The 17,579-nt window shown below is 44.2% G+C and overlaps 1 protein-coding gene across 2 annotated transcripts in view; it reads left to right on the top strand.

The window, feature by feature from the left end:
* Nucleotides 1-17,579, top strand: part of PARP8 (poly(ADP-ribose) polymerase family member 8) — a 132,309-nt gene that overhangs the window by 51,999 nt on the left and 62,731 nt on the right. For both annotated transcript variants that reach the window (XM_039566988.1, XM_039566989.1), the window contains exons 3-4: nt 2,759-2,796; nt 16,982-17,071. In XM_039566988.1, coding sequence (XP_039422922.1) covers nt 2,759-2,796; nt 16,982-17,071 — 128 coding nt within the window. The remainder of the gene's footprint in view (nt 1-2,758; nt 2,797-16,981; nt 17,072-17,579) is intronic.

Genomic DNA, 17,579 nt, shown 5'->3' with positions numbered 1-17,579 from the left:
ATAATCATGTTGTACTTCTATGTGAGGGTCTGGCCTAAATTAATTCCAGTTGCATTTCTGAGTTCTTAAATGAGAAAGCTGCTTCAATAAAGTCTTTCTTTGGCTTTGGGAGGACTTGACACTGAGAGGTGTTGAACATCTGCATCTTCACTGAAGTCTGCAGTTTAAGGTGCTGTAAGTCATCACAGTCTTGTGTTTGTGGCTTGGCTCTAAATCTTGTTGAAGTCAGTGGGAGAACGCTTGGGTGGCTGGAGGACAGGAGCCCTTAAAGAGACCTTTGTTTGCCTGGTATATCTTGTTCACTGACAAATCAGGTGCGCAGTGAGTAGGAAGCAGTTTATCCTGAGAGCAGAAAAATTTGCCAAAGGGTGGCCATGTGTGACAATCACAGAGGCGAGCTGAGACACAAATCCAAGTTTTGTTCGGTAGTTTTATTTCCACTTTTTTGCTTCCATGGTCCACACATGACTAACACAAGATGACAAGCTGAAGCAATGCACTGCCACCTCCCTCTGGGACCTCAAGCCATTTATTCTCCCTATTGCTGGATTCACTGGGCCCTGGATCAGACCTAGGTTTGAACAGTCTGATTTGAGACTATTTCTAACTTGCATTTTCATTAACCTTTTAATTTATTCCACCTCACAAGACAAACAGTGTATTGTTTGGTTACTAGTTTCCATTTGGCAACACCACAGCTGCTGCTGCCAGAGATAACCACGTGATGAAGAAAAAAGAAAACTCAGTTCTGTTGGGTTTCTGCACATGTGCACATTGCGTAAGCAGAAGTTAACTTTGAAGTCAAATCCAGCTTCAGAATTAGGTTAGGTTGCTGAGGTCCTTACCCAGCTGAGTTTTGAGTATCTGCACTCATGAAAGCTGTGAAACTCTTCAGCCCCTGTTCTTATTCTCAATATTAGAACAAACCCATACACAGAAATTCTGGAGGCAGCAAAGAGGTGTGCAAGCAGCCTGTCTAAAAGAGTAAGACGGAAGTACCTCTTTCAGTAGTAGAAGGAAGAAGTCATGGTTACAAACATTTCCAGAAGATGGGGTTTGGTGAGAACAGGCACTCAATTAACTTCTCGGGAATTTTTTTGTGGTATTCTTTTTTTTCTGCACCACAGAGCAACGTTCTCTATACATGACTGCACTAAGAATAACATTTTCTTACTTTGTGATATTTCCCTATTTAAAATAGTGATATTTTAAATGAAGGCAGATTAACTAGATTTAAATAATCCTGTCCTTAGGGAAAAAACTACAACATGAGGGGATACAGATGCTGCTTATTCAAAATGCCTAAAAAATAATTGAAACATAAAAGTCATTAGATGTTGAATTTGCACAGTGATGGGATTTTAATCAGCTTGAGTGAGGCTGTCTAGGTGTGTGGCAAAATCTGTAGTCAGCTCTAATAAATACTCCTTCTGCTTCAATTTATAAGAACATTTGCAGCTGTTGAAGAAAGAGGCCTCTTTGTGTCTTAATCAAACAATACATAAAATACTCTAGAATAGATGATGTGCAAAAACAGGTGACGGAGCTGTGTATTAATAGATTGACTTGCAGAAGCAAGTGTGAAGGACCTACTTTTTCATGTTGATTGACTCGTACAGTCACTGGATTGTGAAAGTGGAAATCATTTAACAGAAGCCCTTGAGAGAGAAAAATTAAAAATCATACCTGGCTTCAGTTTCTTGTCTACATGGAAGTGGTATTCAAGTCATGTGAAAAGATCCTCTGAACTGATTGTCAGCAGTTTTTCAGCAAGCGCAGTGCATACCAAAATTTCTTAAGAGGACTGTACTATCCTGCTTTGACTTAACTCACTACAGACATGAACCCACGCCATGTATTATTTAAATGTGTAAGTTGCCACAGTTTATAAGATTTAGAATTGGAAAGAATATGAATTATACAACAGAAACCTTTCAGTGTGCTTCAGAGTTGAATGTTTTTAATGCAAAATTAAGATGCGCACTAAACTTTATACCAGAAGGACTTGGTGGGTAGTTGGATAACTGAGCAGACCATCACACCCTGAGCAGCACATTTGTCCTGCTCTCAGCAATGAGTTTAGTGAAGATCTCACTGGTAGGTAGGGAAAGCAGATGTGAACTGAACTGCAGAACCAGGATGGTGCTTTTGAGTGACTGTTTTCTGATGAAACAGATTCAGGGAATGCACATAGTGAAGCTGCTCTTCGGTGTGGCTGTGGCTCTCTCAAATTTTAATTTGAACGCAGCTTGACTAAAAGGTACAGATACTACATAAAATACAGAGTTTTGATGGAAGGAGGGAACCCAAGACATCCAGAGCCTTTGCTGAAACTAACAGAAATGTACAACAGTGAGAAAGGACTCCTGCTGAGTCTTGAGTCAAACCAGATAGAGGGAAAACTGGACTTTACTGGTTCTCTAGTTCTGGTGTTCAAAGAGTGACCTTTTTTTAATCAGAAGTACACATATTGTGAAATATTACTCTAAAGGGAATATAATGCAGCCTTGATATTCCTTTTAAGAACGCTGAAATCATGATGTGCCAATTTAGCAAAGTAAGCTTTCAAAATGGGCATGACAGTTTTTATTTTCAGCTGAGCACTTCAAAAGCCATCAAAATAGATGTTACCTTCTGTTCTGGAAACTGTCAAGAACCTATAAATAAGCATAAAATAGCACAGGAGCAGGAAAAAGTGTTGTGCCAGCAGTTAATGTTGTTGTTTCTAATTTTGTTGTTTTTTTTTTCTTTTTTACAGTGTGTCCTATTCAGTGCATGTCTCTGAGGACTACCCAGGTACAGTGCAACATTCTTGTCCATGACACATGACACGTCAGTTTGCTATATTCAAATGAGAATATCTGAAAGGGTGTTGATGTCTTCCAGGTGCATCTTGTGCTATTCATTTTTCATTAGTTAAGATTATTTCCACAGTCATTTCTCCTTTTCAGGCATCATTTATCAGCTGGGTCAGGGTGAGAACACAGGTTCACAAGTTTAGATAGATCGTAGCTTAGGGTGCTTTCCGTGTCCGGAGCCAACAGCGATAGGAGTGAGAAAATGCCCAGCTTCTCTTTGGCATGGTATATAAAGCTCAATCTTTCAAAAGCCCTAGCAGCCTGGCACAGGGCCAGTGGAGCACTTCTGCCTGAGACCTTAATGAGGCTACTCATGTTCTCCAAGTGAAGCCTGCAGACTGTGCTGGTGCCTCTTGGGGTCAGTTGAAGCCAAGTGCTCATGTGTGGATCTTGGGTAGTGTTGGCTTGCAAAGCTGTTCCCAGCTGGTCAGTCCTGCCTCCCTTTCCTACTATGAGCTGGGTTGGCAAAAGTATTTGTGTAACCACGTGGCCAGTCTTGACAAGGAGCATTATTCTTAGGAAACAGAAGCAGGTAAGAACAAAAGCAAGTTTTCAGGGAGGTTATTTCCCCAATTTCCTTCACAAAGAGACTGCACAGATACTTCAGGCAGCACAGGCTATCAGAAGCAGAAGAGGGAAGCAGGGATGAGAGGTGCTGTGCAAGTAAAGGTTCATGGTAGCGTTGTTGGACTGCACCACATTGTGCACCTGTGATTATTTAATAGTGTAAGTACCGTGAATGATATTAAATCCTCTGTCCTTTTTTGATCTTCATCTGTAGTGTCTCTGAAATGTTTCTCAAAGAAGTACATCTTGTTTCTTTTAAAAGCACTAAAGAAGTGTGACTTTGATCTTCTTCACTGATAAGCAGCAGATTCTGTCTGATCAGAACACCAGTGTTTGAAGGAGATAGAGAAAAAAATCAACAGTGGTGCTAAAACAATGGCTTCTGTGAAAGAGTGCTAACAACCTTTATTAGATTTGTTTTTTTGAACCAGTAAAAACTGGAGAGGAGAATGATACTGATATTAGCCTATTCAATATCTAGAAATGTGAGAAACTGAGATTCATAAAATGCACATTCATACCAGTGATAAATGGATTTACTGATTACTGCATTGAGCTAACAATGAACAGAGGGACGCACAGCTGAAGAAGATCTTCACCACATGTTATTAACAGTTTCTTCCATTAAATATCACAAAATTTGACTTCGGGGAACCTCTTAAGTAAATGGTAAGCTGAAGCACTGAACTATCAGCAGTTACTCGCACAGCACATGAGATGTCATTTCCTGGAAAACTCTTCTGTCTGATAGACCTCAAAATTTCCTTGTGAATGTTATTTGCAGCATGTCTAGATAGCGTACAAGCCTGAGTGACTTCAGTGTCCCTAAAACCCGAAGAATATTCTGTGCCATCACGCCCTATATTTTAAAGGCAGATAGCATTTGAACATTTCACACTGTAGTTAGCTTGGAGCGGAGAGTAAACCAGCACATGTTTACTGATTAAAATCCGGCCCTTCAGGGCTTTAGAAGACTTGATTTCATTCATATCTCAAGCTTTTGCAGGATATATGTGTGCTTTACGATGAAGAAATGTTCAGTGTGTTAGGAATGATAATGACTTTTTGTCATTTTGCAGCTTTGATCATGAAACACTCATTTTGGCTTGGTGAGCCAGATTCTTTGTCACCTGTTTTTGTCCTAATTTCTAACCTAACATTACTGCTGACTGTGGCTCCCTTCTCTGACATGTATCTTAAGGAAGGTTTCAGGAACATGTCAGGGTGTGATGGTGTCAAGTCTGGGAAACTCTGTGCTGATGTCCTCAACTGGAAGGTATTCTTCAAGTACTGCTGCGAGCTGATAGAGTTCAGAGCAGCACGTGCTCTCAAATTAAATTTCTTGCAGGATAAATCTTTATTGATTAAGGTTTAAGTCCATTAGTGCATAGCTATACCAAACTTGTATCCTGTGTAGATTAAGAGTGTGTAATACAGAGTGGATCGAATTTGTAAATCCAGGACAAGGCTGTCAGAGTTGGTCATCAGGTAAATTGCTAATGCATGCAATAAATATATGAAAATAGAATAGATTATGTCACTATACCAGTGATGTAATTCAGCTAAAATGATACCACGAAACATATACTAAACGAAGAGCCTTGGGTAGTATGCATACTGCCGCAGCCTGCATTGCTGTAATGTATGCAGCATCACCACTATGGTACTGATAACAGTGTGTAGCTGTTGCTGAATTACTTCTTAAAGCATAAAATACAAGTAGCTGAGCATTAAATCGTACCTATGGAAACCGTAATGTGACATGACAGCTTTCAATAATGGAAGGTGTTTGAAAGTTTCGCAATTATGAGTGAAAGCTAAAAATGTGCTCACAAAGGTACACTGAGAACTTAACAGGAATAGTGTTGAGACAGTAATGTCTGAAAGTTACATATCCATTGCTGAAGTTGTGAAAATATAACTTAAAAGTTTAGAGGCAGGTAATAACACTTTCAGCAAAATATTGCTGTAACAATTTTCTCATAACATTGACACAACTGGGGAAGGTAATCCTTCTAAGGAGCAGTTACAGAATATAACATCAATGAGTAGACTGAAGTCCCACTAATATGAGCGTATCGTGACTCCTGTGGGAACCATCAGAGCAGCAAGGATTTTGCTGATGAATTTATGTTCAGAATGATTTGTGTTGGCTGACAGAAACTTGTAGAACTGCTGTAGTATTTTATCCCAGTGATTTGTAGGTTACACATCTTTCTCACTCCTCAGTAGATTGCAGCAGATATGGAGAGAACCAGTCTGGCAGCAAGTAGTTTGCTGCATCCCTCTGCTGGGTCCAGGCACTAGATCCTCCAGTGAAGACGAGAGGTGTTCCCTAGGTGTTGAGTGTTAGAAACTGGTTGTTGAAGAAAGCAGTCAAAGCCATTATCTTAATTTCAAGTTTCATCAGATTGATGGAAGAAAAAAAAAACCTAATAGTTGCCAAATAGCAAAGGAAAAAAAACAACTTGGCAGTGAAAGTCATATTATCGAGCTGCCAAGAAAGAATGACAATGGACATAAAAATATAATTAAAATCTATAAAGCCTGTAGCTGAGGAGTCCATTTTTCCATATATGTACGTCTATTCTGTACAGAACATACTGTTTTTCGTGGTTTTCTGTACAGCAATAAGCTGTAGCACAAGAATTTCCTCTCTCGCTTCCATGTATGTGGTGTTAGGTATATTTAGAGCCAAATGATGGCCTCAATTATCTCAGCTCATTAGACTCTATAGCAGTAATTTACACTCCCAGAACTGGGAAACAGATGGACCTGTGTTGTATGTGCAAGGTGGACACTGAAATGCTGGTTCACAACCAGGTGAAATATGTAAACAGAGGCAGGGTAGGGCTTCTTGCAGAGGGTAAGATGCAAGCTGTGCTGCAGGTATAGCTCACAGCCCCTCCTGCCAACGGATAGAAGTGGGAGAAGGAATGAATGCTGGCAGAAGGAAGCCCACTTAGTTCACACGATGTAAGAGATGTCCCTGTCCCCAGTGTGCAGCAGAGCAGCCACAGTTGTGTTGCTGTGCCCACACAGGAGTGCAGGGCTTGGGCAGCAGTGGCGTTGGCCTCCTGCAGCATTGCCTGCACACAGCATGTGTGTGTGGAGCCAGCCACAGATCACTCAGATTGCCTCGCGGGACAGCGCAGGAGTGGGAGTAGGCGAAGGTGTGGGACAGCGTCAGACTTGGCAGATGTGTGTGAACGTGGCAGAAGGGCTGTTTCCCAGGTGGCAGCCAGGAAAACCCGTCTGTGTGTGTAGTGTAGCTGCTGCTCTGTCCAGCCTGGCACACTGTGCAAGGAATGGCCACAGCCCCAGGCTCCCTCTTGATGAAGGTAGCTGAGAACTGCTGTGATACAAAGGATGAAATTACTGAACTCTCCTCCCAATTAATGTTAACACCTTTAACATTTCACTGGAAGCACTCAGAAGCTTCGAGGTTGCACTGATCTTTTCCTGGTCTTAAAATCAAGAGTCAAACACGGTTAGAAGGGAAAAAGGGATTTTACCATGGTATTTATTTTAACAATCCTTAGGTGCACTACATCCAGGTTGAATGCACCGAAATGCACACCACAATGCACCCCCAAAAGATCTGGTATAACATTATAGATCTTACTAATCAGCATATCTATCAAAAATTCCCCAATCAGAGGCTTGAATGAGCCCCTCCCTCCCCAAGGAACCTTCCCCTGGATGGTTCTATCTTAGTTTACAGTGTTCTGGAGAGGACCTTGGGGTCTGGGGCACACTGATCCCTAGCTATGAAGCTTCTAAAATGTTTAGTCTCCAAGCTGAACAAACGAGTACAAGAATGTAGGGAAAAAGCACTAAGAATACAGAAGCTGTAAAAAAGGTATAACAGGAGTATAAAGGAAAAGGCAAAAAAAATTTCATGGCATCATTTCCCCCCTTTTAGAGACTAACAAAACTCTGCCTTGTCTATTCTTTACATTACCTGCAGAACCGGTTTACACAACTGGCTGCTCTACAGGCTATTACACAGATAATAACTACAATTACAGCTATTATAAATGTTTATTTTACACAGGCCCAGTTTGGTAACCATGAGGTGAGGGTATCAAAAATATGATCAAATTTTAAGGTGTTATTTCTGGAAGCTACTTCATGTAGAATTTGACTTCCCTTCCAAATTTCATCCACATCTTCCTTAATTCTCCCACTTTGGTCCACGTAAGAACAACAGGTGGTATTGACAATAGCACATACACCTCCTTGTGCAGCAAGTATGAAATTGAGAGCTATCCTGTTTTGCATAACTGCACGGGACAGACTGTCAGTTTCCTCCTGTAAGGCTGAAATTGCATCTGCAGTATGCTGCTCAGTATGTTCAATGACAGCTGAGATATCTACAATTGCCCTCTCCAGTTCAACCACTCCGTAAGTGGGTACGAGGGTTCTGATTAGGCTATGGAAAAGTGTGGGATGTTCAGTGAGGGCATTAAGAGATCTTTTTCTCTTCTCATTTGGTTTTTCAAGATGGTGAAATATTGTTATATTCGGGACCACGGCCTCAATGGCACAAGCCTGGTCTTTGTTCATGGGCATAATTTGGCAGGCCTTGGTGCCACATATCCAATACAGCCCCATCCCAAATGGCTGAGCCAGTCTCCACCCTGTCAATTTCATCTTTGCCACAATTCTTGGGTCTATTATTTCTCTGAAACGGGTCTGATGACAATATGAAGGAAGAATGGCTTTTCCTGTGGCGTTTACAATTGCACAAGGAACCTTACAAGTTTGCATGCTCTACCGGGCCACTCAGGGTAATGGGGGGCAGAAGGGTGCTATTCATTGGTTCCCACGTTTCAGTGCAGTTCTCTTCCATTAAAATGCCAATCGGTGGCCAGTGACCCCTCCTATCTAGGCATGGTAACTGAGTACAGATCCAGCAATACTCCTATTAAGAATTTTTGGACACAGTTTTGGGACCAAGTCTTATGGCAAATCATGGGGTGAACCCTGAACTGTGGTTGCCAGTTGGGCAAACAGCAAACACGTAAAAAACAGTTTAAACTGCATCTTTCTGGTTTGTATCAGTCTCTGTTGTCTTGGTGGTTTCGGGAGCAGAAGCTTTCTTCACTCTGGAGTAGTGAATCCATGGTCCCTTGCCAGCAGCCTTGACCGCAGTAGAAGTGGTCAGCAAAACTTGGAATGGTCCCTTCCACTTGGCTTGCAAGGGGTCACTGTCCCACCACTTGATGTAGACCCAGTCTCCAGGCTGGAATGGATGAGCAGGTATGTCCAATCCTATTGGTTTGGATAACATGACGAATCTCTGGAGCTTCTGCAAAGTGGAACTCAGAGCCATTAAATATTTACCTCTCATATGAATTTCCCCCGGGATATGTGGAACCTGGTATGGCCTGCCGTATAATATTTCATAGGGACTGATGTTGTCCCTTCGCCTTGGCTGTACGCGGACTCTCAGCAAGGCTATAGGCAGGGCTTGAACCCATCTCATGGATGTCTCTTGACAAATCTTGCAAATCTGGGTTTTGAGGGTCCCATTCATGCGTTCAACTTTGCCACTTGCCTGGGGCCTGTATGGTGTGTGCAGGTCCCAGGTAAGTCCCAAAATCCTGCTAACTTCCCCAACCACTGTTGCAACAAAATGTGGTCCCCTATCTGATGACATTCCCAAAGGAACTCCAAATCTTGGTATTATATGATTAAGCAAAGCTTTCACTACTTCTTTTGCTGTGTTGGTGCGACAGGGGAAAGCCTCAGGCCATCCACTGAAGGTGTCAACCAGTACCAGTATATACCTGCATCCCTCTTTGCGTGGCATCTCAGCAAAATCTATTTGCCAATAATCTCCTGGGAGATCTCCTGTCTTTGTCACTCCTAACACAACTCTCTTGCTTGTGTCAGGGTTGTTTTTACAGCAGGTTTCACACTTGCTTGTTACAGATTGTACAATATCAGTCATTCCTCTCCCTATCACTACTTTCCTCAAATGTTTAAAAGATTTTCTGTTCCCCAGTGGGTACTTTCATGCTCTCGTTGGGCTATTTCCCGAAGGATCGGGGTGGAACTACGACTTGTCCTACCGGGGTAACAGCCCACCCACCTTCTTTGACTTCAGCCTTAAGGAACTTAATTAATTTGTGATCATATTTTGGGGTAAATGATGACAAATCTATCTCTTTCTGTGGTACCACTGCAAAAATGCCTTTTTCTGCAATCCCCCTGGCTGTTTTGTCAGCAAAACGATTTCCCAGTTCGGGGGCTGTTTTCCCTTTTTGGTGACCCTTGCAATGCATGACAGCTACTTCCGTAGGCTTCCAAATGCTCTGTAAAAGTGCAAGAATTTGTTTAGCATGCTTAACCTCATTACCTTGAGCAGCCAGCAGGCCACGTTCCTTCCAAATAGCTCCGTGGGCATGAACAACACTGAAGGCATATTTGGAATCAGGCTGTATGTTCACCTTCTTCCCCTCACTCAGTTCTAGAGCTCTCGTTAGTGCAATGAGTTCAGCTTTCTGTGATGATACATCTGGAGGCAAGGCTTTTGCCGCAATGATTTTATCTGAGGTGGTTACGGCGTAACCGGTCATCCTCCTACCGTTTCTCATGAAGCTGCTCCCATCAGTGTACAATTCCCAGTCTGGATCTTTCAAAGGAACATCTTTCAGGTCTGGTCTGCTGCAATAAGTTTCCTCTATTGTCTGCAAACAATCATGCTCAGGCACACTGTCAAGTAACGTAGATGATAAAAACATCGCAGGGTTGACCACAGAAGTTGTCTTTAGAGTATCATCATCCTGTTCTAACAACACAGATTGGTATTTGAGCATCCTGCTAGGGGAGAGCCAGTGTCCCCCCTTTTGCTCCAGCACATTTATCACTGCATGGGGTACATACACGACAATGTGCTGCCCAAGGGTGAATTTACGGGCCTCCTGTATCAGAAGGACTGTTGCTGCCACAGCTTTCAAGCATCCTAGCCAACCCTGGGCGACATTGTCTAGTTGTTTTGAGAAATAGGCCACAGCTCTTCGCTGGTCTCCAAGGTGCTGTGCCAGTACCCCCAGAGCAACATTCAGTCGCTCATGTGTAAAGAGTTCAAAAGGTTTAGTCAAGTCCGGCAGTCCCAGAGCTGGGGCTGACATTAAGGAATGTTTCAGCTGTTTAAATGCAGCCCTGGCATTCTCTGTCCACACGATTGTCCCCTTTTCAGCTGCTTTAAGGACCTCATATAAAGGTCTCACCAGTATACCGTAGTTTGATATCCACAGGCGACACCAACCTACCATTCCCAGGAAGGCCTGCATCTCCCTTACGGTATGGGGCTCTGGAAGTCGACAGACGGCTTCCTTCCGTTCTCTGCTGAGTTGGCGATGTCCATGGAAAATTTCCAGGCCCAGGTATACTACTGTTTCCCTGGCAACCTGTGCCTTCTCTTTTGAGACCCGATACCCACTTTGGCCCAAAAAGTTCAACAGACTTACAGTGAGCTCGATGCAGTCATCTCGTGTCTTGGCCCTATCAAGATGTCATCAACATAGTGGAGAACCGCTCCTCCTGGTTCTTGTTTCCTCCAGTCCTCAAGCTCCTTTGACAGCTGTTTTCCGAAGATGGTCGGGCTGTTTTTGAATCCTTGTGGTAAAACTGTCCAGGTAAGCTGGGTCTTCCTCCCTGTTTCTGGATTCTCCCACTCAAAAGCAAAGAGTTCGTGGCTATTCTTATGCACAGGAATGCAGAAAAAGGCATCCTTGAGATCTAAAACAGTGAACCACCCTAATTCATTTGTTAGTGTTGTCAAAAGTGTGTAAGGATTTGCTACCACTGGGTGTATGTCCTGTGTTATCTTGTTGATTTCCCTCAAATCCTGTACCAACCTGTAGCTTTTACCATCAGCTTTCTTTACTGGCAAGATTGGTGTGTTGTACCTGGATTCACATTCTACTAACAACCCAAATTTGAGAAACTTTTCAATCACAGGTACCAATCCCTTACGAGCTTTTAATTTCAGAGGATATTGTCTTTGTCTTACTGAAGTAGCCCCTGCTTTGAGTGTGGTACTCACAGGTTCAGCTTTTTTGGATCTCCCAGGAGAATCATCGGCCCACACTATTTGAATGACAGCCTCTTCAACTTCTTTGGGAATTTTTCCATGGCATTCCTGTACAAGTATAGCAGCTGCTTCGATAATTTTAGATTCTGGGGTTATAACTTTCACTCCCCCTTCCTTTGAAAACTTAATTTCTGCTTCCAATTTTTCCAATAAATCCCTACCCAATAATGGCATTGGGGAATTTGGCATATACAGGGTGAGTGACCCAGTGTTTTCCCAATTTAAAGGTTGGAAAAAAGGCCTTGTTTCACTTACCCCTGTAGCTCCAATCACATCCACAGTGTCTTGACTCAGTTTACCTTTTAAAGTATTTAACACAGAATATGTTGCCCCTGTATCAACCAGAAATTCAACATCATCATTCCCCAGCTTAGCTACAACCGAAGGCTCTGCTGGGGTAGTTACCTTCGGTTCCCGTCAGTCTGTATTTACAGTTAGTTCCGAAACTGGGGGCTTCTTCTCTGCTCGTGATGGACACTCATTTTTCCGGTGCCCCCGTTTTTTGCAAATTGCGCATTGGTCCTCAGATAGGGGAAAAGGGGGACCCCTTTTTGATGTGTCAGATGACTTTTCCTTATCATACTTCTTCTTGTAGTGGGGTTTACGATGTTTATCTTTGTCTGCTAAGTCCCTGTTCTGGTATACCTTCCAGGCTACAGTCAACAATTTACTTATGTCCGGTGGCCCATCTATCTTTTGCAGCTTTTTCTTTATGTCATTAGCAGATTGACCTATAAACAGGTAGGCCAGGTGGATCTGCTGCTCAGGTGAGTCAGGGTCTAAGGTAGTGTATTTTTGTGCAGCCTCTTTAAGCCTATTTAGAAACTCTGTGGGGGTCTCATTTGGATTTTGTTTGATCTCATATAACCTAGCCCAATTCACTGCTTTAGGAACGGCGCATTTTAACCCAACAACCACCCCAGTCTGGGTTTTGGGACTTTATGGCCATTTCCACACGCATAGCTACTCTCTCTGGGTTGTCCCTGTACTTCCCAATTGAGTTTTTCCACTGCTTCGAGGTGGAATTCTCCGAGGGAGAATGGTGTCTTTATATAAATCACTCTCTCATTTCCCACAGCCTGTATCAGAGGTGCTTCTAATGCAGGTTCTTCCTCCCCCTCCCCCTTTGTCTGTTTTGGACCTTGTGTGTTTAGCGACAGGACTGACTGCTTTCATAGCTTCTCGGGCTATCCTGCCCCTTCTTCTACCACCCTGCCTGTGAGAACCATCTGTATCGGGATCATCCCATTCACTTCTAATTGAAACTACTTTATTGGTATTAAAAGATTGTTCCAGCCGAATGTTGATCAGGGACTGTCTCGCTTTTTGTGGCAGTGGAGGGGTAGGGAGGCAGGGGCTGCAAGCAGTTTCTCCCATCCCAGCTCTGCAAGAGCCACCTTGATGGGGGCTGCAAGCAGTTTCTCCCATCCCAGCTCTGCAAGAGCCACCTGGATGGGGGCCATCCCATCTGCCCCCAGCTTTAACATTGGCTGCACCGCAGAGGGGGGAGAGCGACCGGCTCCTCCTGTCTCTAGCTCGAAAACCTGCAGTTTGCTACATGGGGGAAAGCACTTGGAATCACCCATGCCCATTTCCGCCTTCACTTCCATGTTCGGGGAACTCGGGGAGAGGTGGCCAGACCGCCCCTTCCCCTCCCCCGTCCCTGCCTCTTCCCTGTCCCTGCCTCTGGAAAAGTCAGGGGACGGTGGCCAGTCCGCCCCTTCTTCCGCCTCTGGGGCAGTCAGGGGGTGGTGGCATGCCCACCTCTCTCCTGCCTCCGTGCCCACTCTCCACACCTGACGAGAGGGTGGGGGGGCCCGCGCTGCTCCTCTGGCTTGGAGGTAGCCGCTTGCTCCCTCCCCGGACCCCGCTTGGATGGCGGCAGATGTGGTGGCGGAGGTGATGGCACTGCCGCTGCTGCATCCCACACTTGTGCAGGCTGCCCGGCGGCAGCTCACCCCCTGCCCCACCCCCACTGGCTGTCCCGCTCTTCTGTCCCCCACCCCTACCTGTGCAGGTGTCTTGTTTTGAAAGACAGGTGTCTGCTAAGGAAGGCAGGAGCCCCCCTTGGAATGGCCGATGCAAGCCCCCTTCCCTCCGAGTTACTGTAATTTTGAAATCAAGGGGGCTTTTAGGCAAAGATGTGGGAAATAGGAATAACAGTTCTTTACTATTATATATCTGTATGTGTAGAACCAGTCAAACAAACAGCAATAACTACGGCAGTAACAGCAAACAATCACAAACCCAGTCCCAGCCTTCTCGGCTGTCGGGCCCTTTCCCCTCGGGTGCAGTTCCGCTCGCAGCCGGCAGGGGCGCTGGCGGCTCCCGGTGAGCAGGGCAGGTGCGATGGTTCCCCCGCGGCTGCAGGGGCGCTCCGGAGCGAGCTCGGGGAGCACGCGGCACCGGCGGCCTGGGATCCCGGGAAGGGATGGGACAAAGGAGCTTCACAAACCCCTGGGCAGCTGATCCCGGTGTCCGGCCAGACTCTCGGGAACAGCAGGCTGGAACAGCAGGCTGGAGCGGCAGGCTGGGACGGCAGGGAGGAGCACAAATCCGGGCGGACACGATGTATCCAAGCGGGGAAATCCCTGGAGGTCTGGGCAGGCAGAGCGAGCAGGGCTACAACGCAGCGAAGGCTCCAAGGAACGGTGGGGCAGGGCGGCCACGACCCGGCTCCGAGTGGGGCGGGGAAGGCGGCTTTGGGATCCCGGGCTTCTCCAGCAGAAGGAAAAGCAGCTGAAGAAGCAGCCTCCCTCTCTGTCCGATTCGGGAGACCGACTGCCCACACACCCAGGTGAAACAAAAGAGCAGCCAGATGCGCCCCACCCCATGGCCAGCTCTTTTGTTTTTCTTAAGGACCCAGCCGTTTTCTCCCATAGCAACACGAATGGGGAAAATTCCTTTAACAGAAAAAAAACCAAGAGAGCTCCTAAGACCCCCACAGCGGGCTGCCCCAGTGGTTGAACGGGGGGGGAGACCCCGCCCCATCGCGCAAAGCTGGTGCCACCATATCTAGACCTGTCATATCGATCTCTCTGTTTGTATTTGTATGCATGCTAGCTTGCTGCAGCTTTTCCCTCCCTTCCTCTTTCTTAAAGTCATTTCTATGGTATTTCTCTCTACTACATGTGCTTCTTCCCTATTCAGATACATAATGAAAAGTTCTGCATATCTTACTTCATCAAACCTATATAATGATCTCAGTTCTACCATCAGGTCAGTAATGATATCATTTTCCAGGCTACCAAAGGGAAGCCATTTTCCCTGACTTAACTTTAAAGTCGGCCAAACTCTTGTGGATAGTCTGATTAACTCTCACTGTCTAGAGTAGTTCTCCGCCCTGTCAGCCATTTCCAGTGTTTATTATCAACTCTAATGGGCTGTTAGGAGGGATTTTCTTGTTTTCTTCTGAAAAAACACCACCCATGTTTGCTCACAGACAGGAAAACTGCCAGAGGGAAGCTTTTAACTCTGGAATTCAGCCTGCAATCCGGCCTCAGAATTCTGACTTCCCAGGCAGTTTATCTAGCTACTCCACAAACTACAGCACTTTAAAATACTAAAAAGCAACTGGTTTTAGCAAACAGTAAATGCGCGTCTACGAAAATTTGGTCTCAACAGGATTCAAACCCACAACCTCCCGATGTTCCAACCAACCAACCAACCCAAGAGCCTCTGGGCTCTTGTGGACTCCACGGAGGTCGTTCCCTCCTTTCCACAGTTTGCAGGGGAAAGGTTTAAGCTTTCCCCTTTCGTGGGCTTCTCTGCCCCCAACCTTTCCACCTCCCTTGGAGATCTCATTGCCTAGTGCTAGCACAGTATCGGTCCTCTTTTTAACTCACCTTCCTTTCCGTGCTTCTGCCTTTCCGTGCTGGGTCCTAAGGTCCTGGTCACAGTCCTGGATCATTGCTCTGGCCCCTCTGTAATTTGCCGGCAGAGAAAGGGGCAAAGCAAGATGTGTTCCAACCCAAGACTGCGAGTTTCAAGGTCTTCAGTGTCCCTTCGTGGTTGCCAGCAACTGATGCCTTTTCCTGCTCTTAAAATCAAGAGTCAAACACAGTTAGAAGGGAAAAAGGGATTTTGCTTTGGTATTTATTTTAAGGATCCTTAGATGCAGCACGTCCAGGTCGAATGCACCGAAATGCACACCACAATGCCCACCCCCAAAAGATCTGGTATAACATTGTAGGTTTTACTAATTAGCATATCCATAAAAAATTCCCCAGTGAGAGGCTCGAATGAGCCCCCCTCCCCAAGGAACCTTCCCCTGGATGGTTCTGTCTTAGTTTACAGAATGTGATCTGGAGAGGACCTTGGGGTCTGGGGCACACTGATCCCTAGCTACGAAGCTTCTAAAATGTTTAGTCTCCGAGCTGAACAAACGAGTCCAAGAATGTAGGCAAAAAGCACTAAGAACACAGAAGTTGTAAAAAGGTATAACAGGAGTATAAAGGAAAAGGCAAAAAATCATCATGGCATCACCAGCACTATGCTTAAAATTGCATGTGAGTTTGTGCATGTTGCTGATGTGGGACCAAAGTGTTCAGAATTGTAATAGATAAGTCCTTCTTTCAGTTTCTTATTTGTCACTTTATCTGTGATTATCTTAATTGTCAGCCTTTCTGCTCTAGAGCATAGGTTTCAATTCAGCCCAGGTCATTAGAAAACAAAGTATCATTACTTTCATAGGCAGTTCAGCAATACATGCAAAATTAGCTTCTGCAGATAGTACTCAAAAACTTGCTGTTTCTTGGTTTTTGTTAATCAACATTTAGTTGGAAAGCAAAAAAATAAACTAAACCATAAAAACCTAACAGACACACTCCTCAGTCTAATCCCTACATTTTAAAAGAAAATTTGGTGAAATAGAGTTACAATATTTATATCTATACCAATGTTTTTGTTAAGTGAGAAGAATTTTTTTTCTCCCTGAATCAGGCACAAGAAAGGTTATCCACTGATTAGAAGACACTTCAAATAACCTTTATGTGACTAGGCAAAATGAGGCACAGGTATTTTGCATAATTGGCTCTTAACACCCAGCTCTCAGTGCAGCTTTCACTCTGCATAGCAGATCTAGCTTGAGTTTTGGTATCAGACGTAGCAAAAAACATAGAACAAGTATTAATTTGGAAAAGGTAGGCCACTCTGAGCCTTGTGGGTTGGTTCAGAGCAGTGCCTGGTGTGATTCACAAAAACCATGACATCAAACTCCAGGGTTTTGCTTTATAAAGTTTAGGTCTGAATCTCCCATACTTGTAACATTTTTCTTTTTGTTAACAATTTCAAGGGAAAAAAGCTGAACACACCAGGAAGGTGTTAGTGCCCAGCTTCCCTAAGAATCTGGGGAATGGTTCCTTGTGGTACAATGTGGGGTAGGAAACATTGGAAGGGGCTGACAAAGCACAATGGAACTGCAACCATGCAAAGTGTTTTTCTTTCGTAGATAACACTTACGTTTCCAGTTCTGATAACGATGAAGATGTGTTAGTTACAACAGAGCCAATTCCAGTAATTTTCCACCAAATTGCTACAGGTAATCCTATTTCTGGAGAGTTTTATCAAGTTCATAATTTTTGAGGAAAGATACGATGTTGCCTGCACTTAAAGGGAGATATGTTAAAGTGTTCAGCTGTACAGTTTGCTATTTTCTCAGTCTTGTTCTAGTAAATTGTCCTACATTTCAGAGTAGAAGAAATTAAAATATTTATTTTGGGGATCACTACAGTTGTGTGTAAAATGTAATTTTTTCTTTTAATGTCTTGCAGCCTGTGCTAGAGCAATTCCCCTTGAATACAGTTAGAGGTGCTTAATACTTTCCAATTACAAGTTTTCATGTTCACTTGCTTAAAACTTCACTAAGTCTTTGCCATTGCAGATGAAACAGTCTATACCTATCACTGCCTCTGGTGAATTATTTCAGGAAATTTCAGACAAAATGGTTCAGCTGTTTCACTAAATTCAACTATAGAAAAACTATTTATTTCTTCCCAATGATTTTGGAAACCTCTCATTTTAAATTATTTCCTTATTTTCAAAAAGTA

Source organism: Corvus cornix, chromosome Z, assembly GCF_000738735.6.
Source record: "Corvus cornix cornix isolate S_Up_H32 chromosome Z, ASM73873v5, whole genome shotgun sequence".
Taxonomy (NCBI): Eukaryota; Metazoa; Chordata; class Aves; order Passeriformes; family Corvidae; genus Corvus; species Corvus cornix.
The sequence above is the reverse complement of the archived record's forward strand: the minus strand, read 5'-3'. Positions and strand labels throughout refer to the sequence as shown.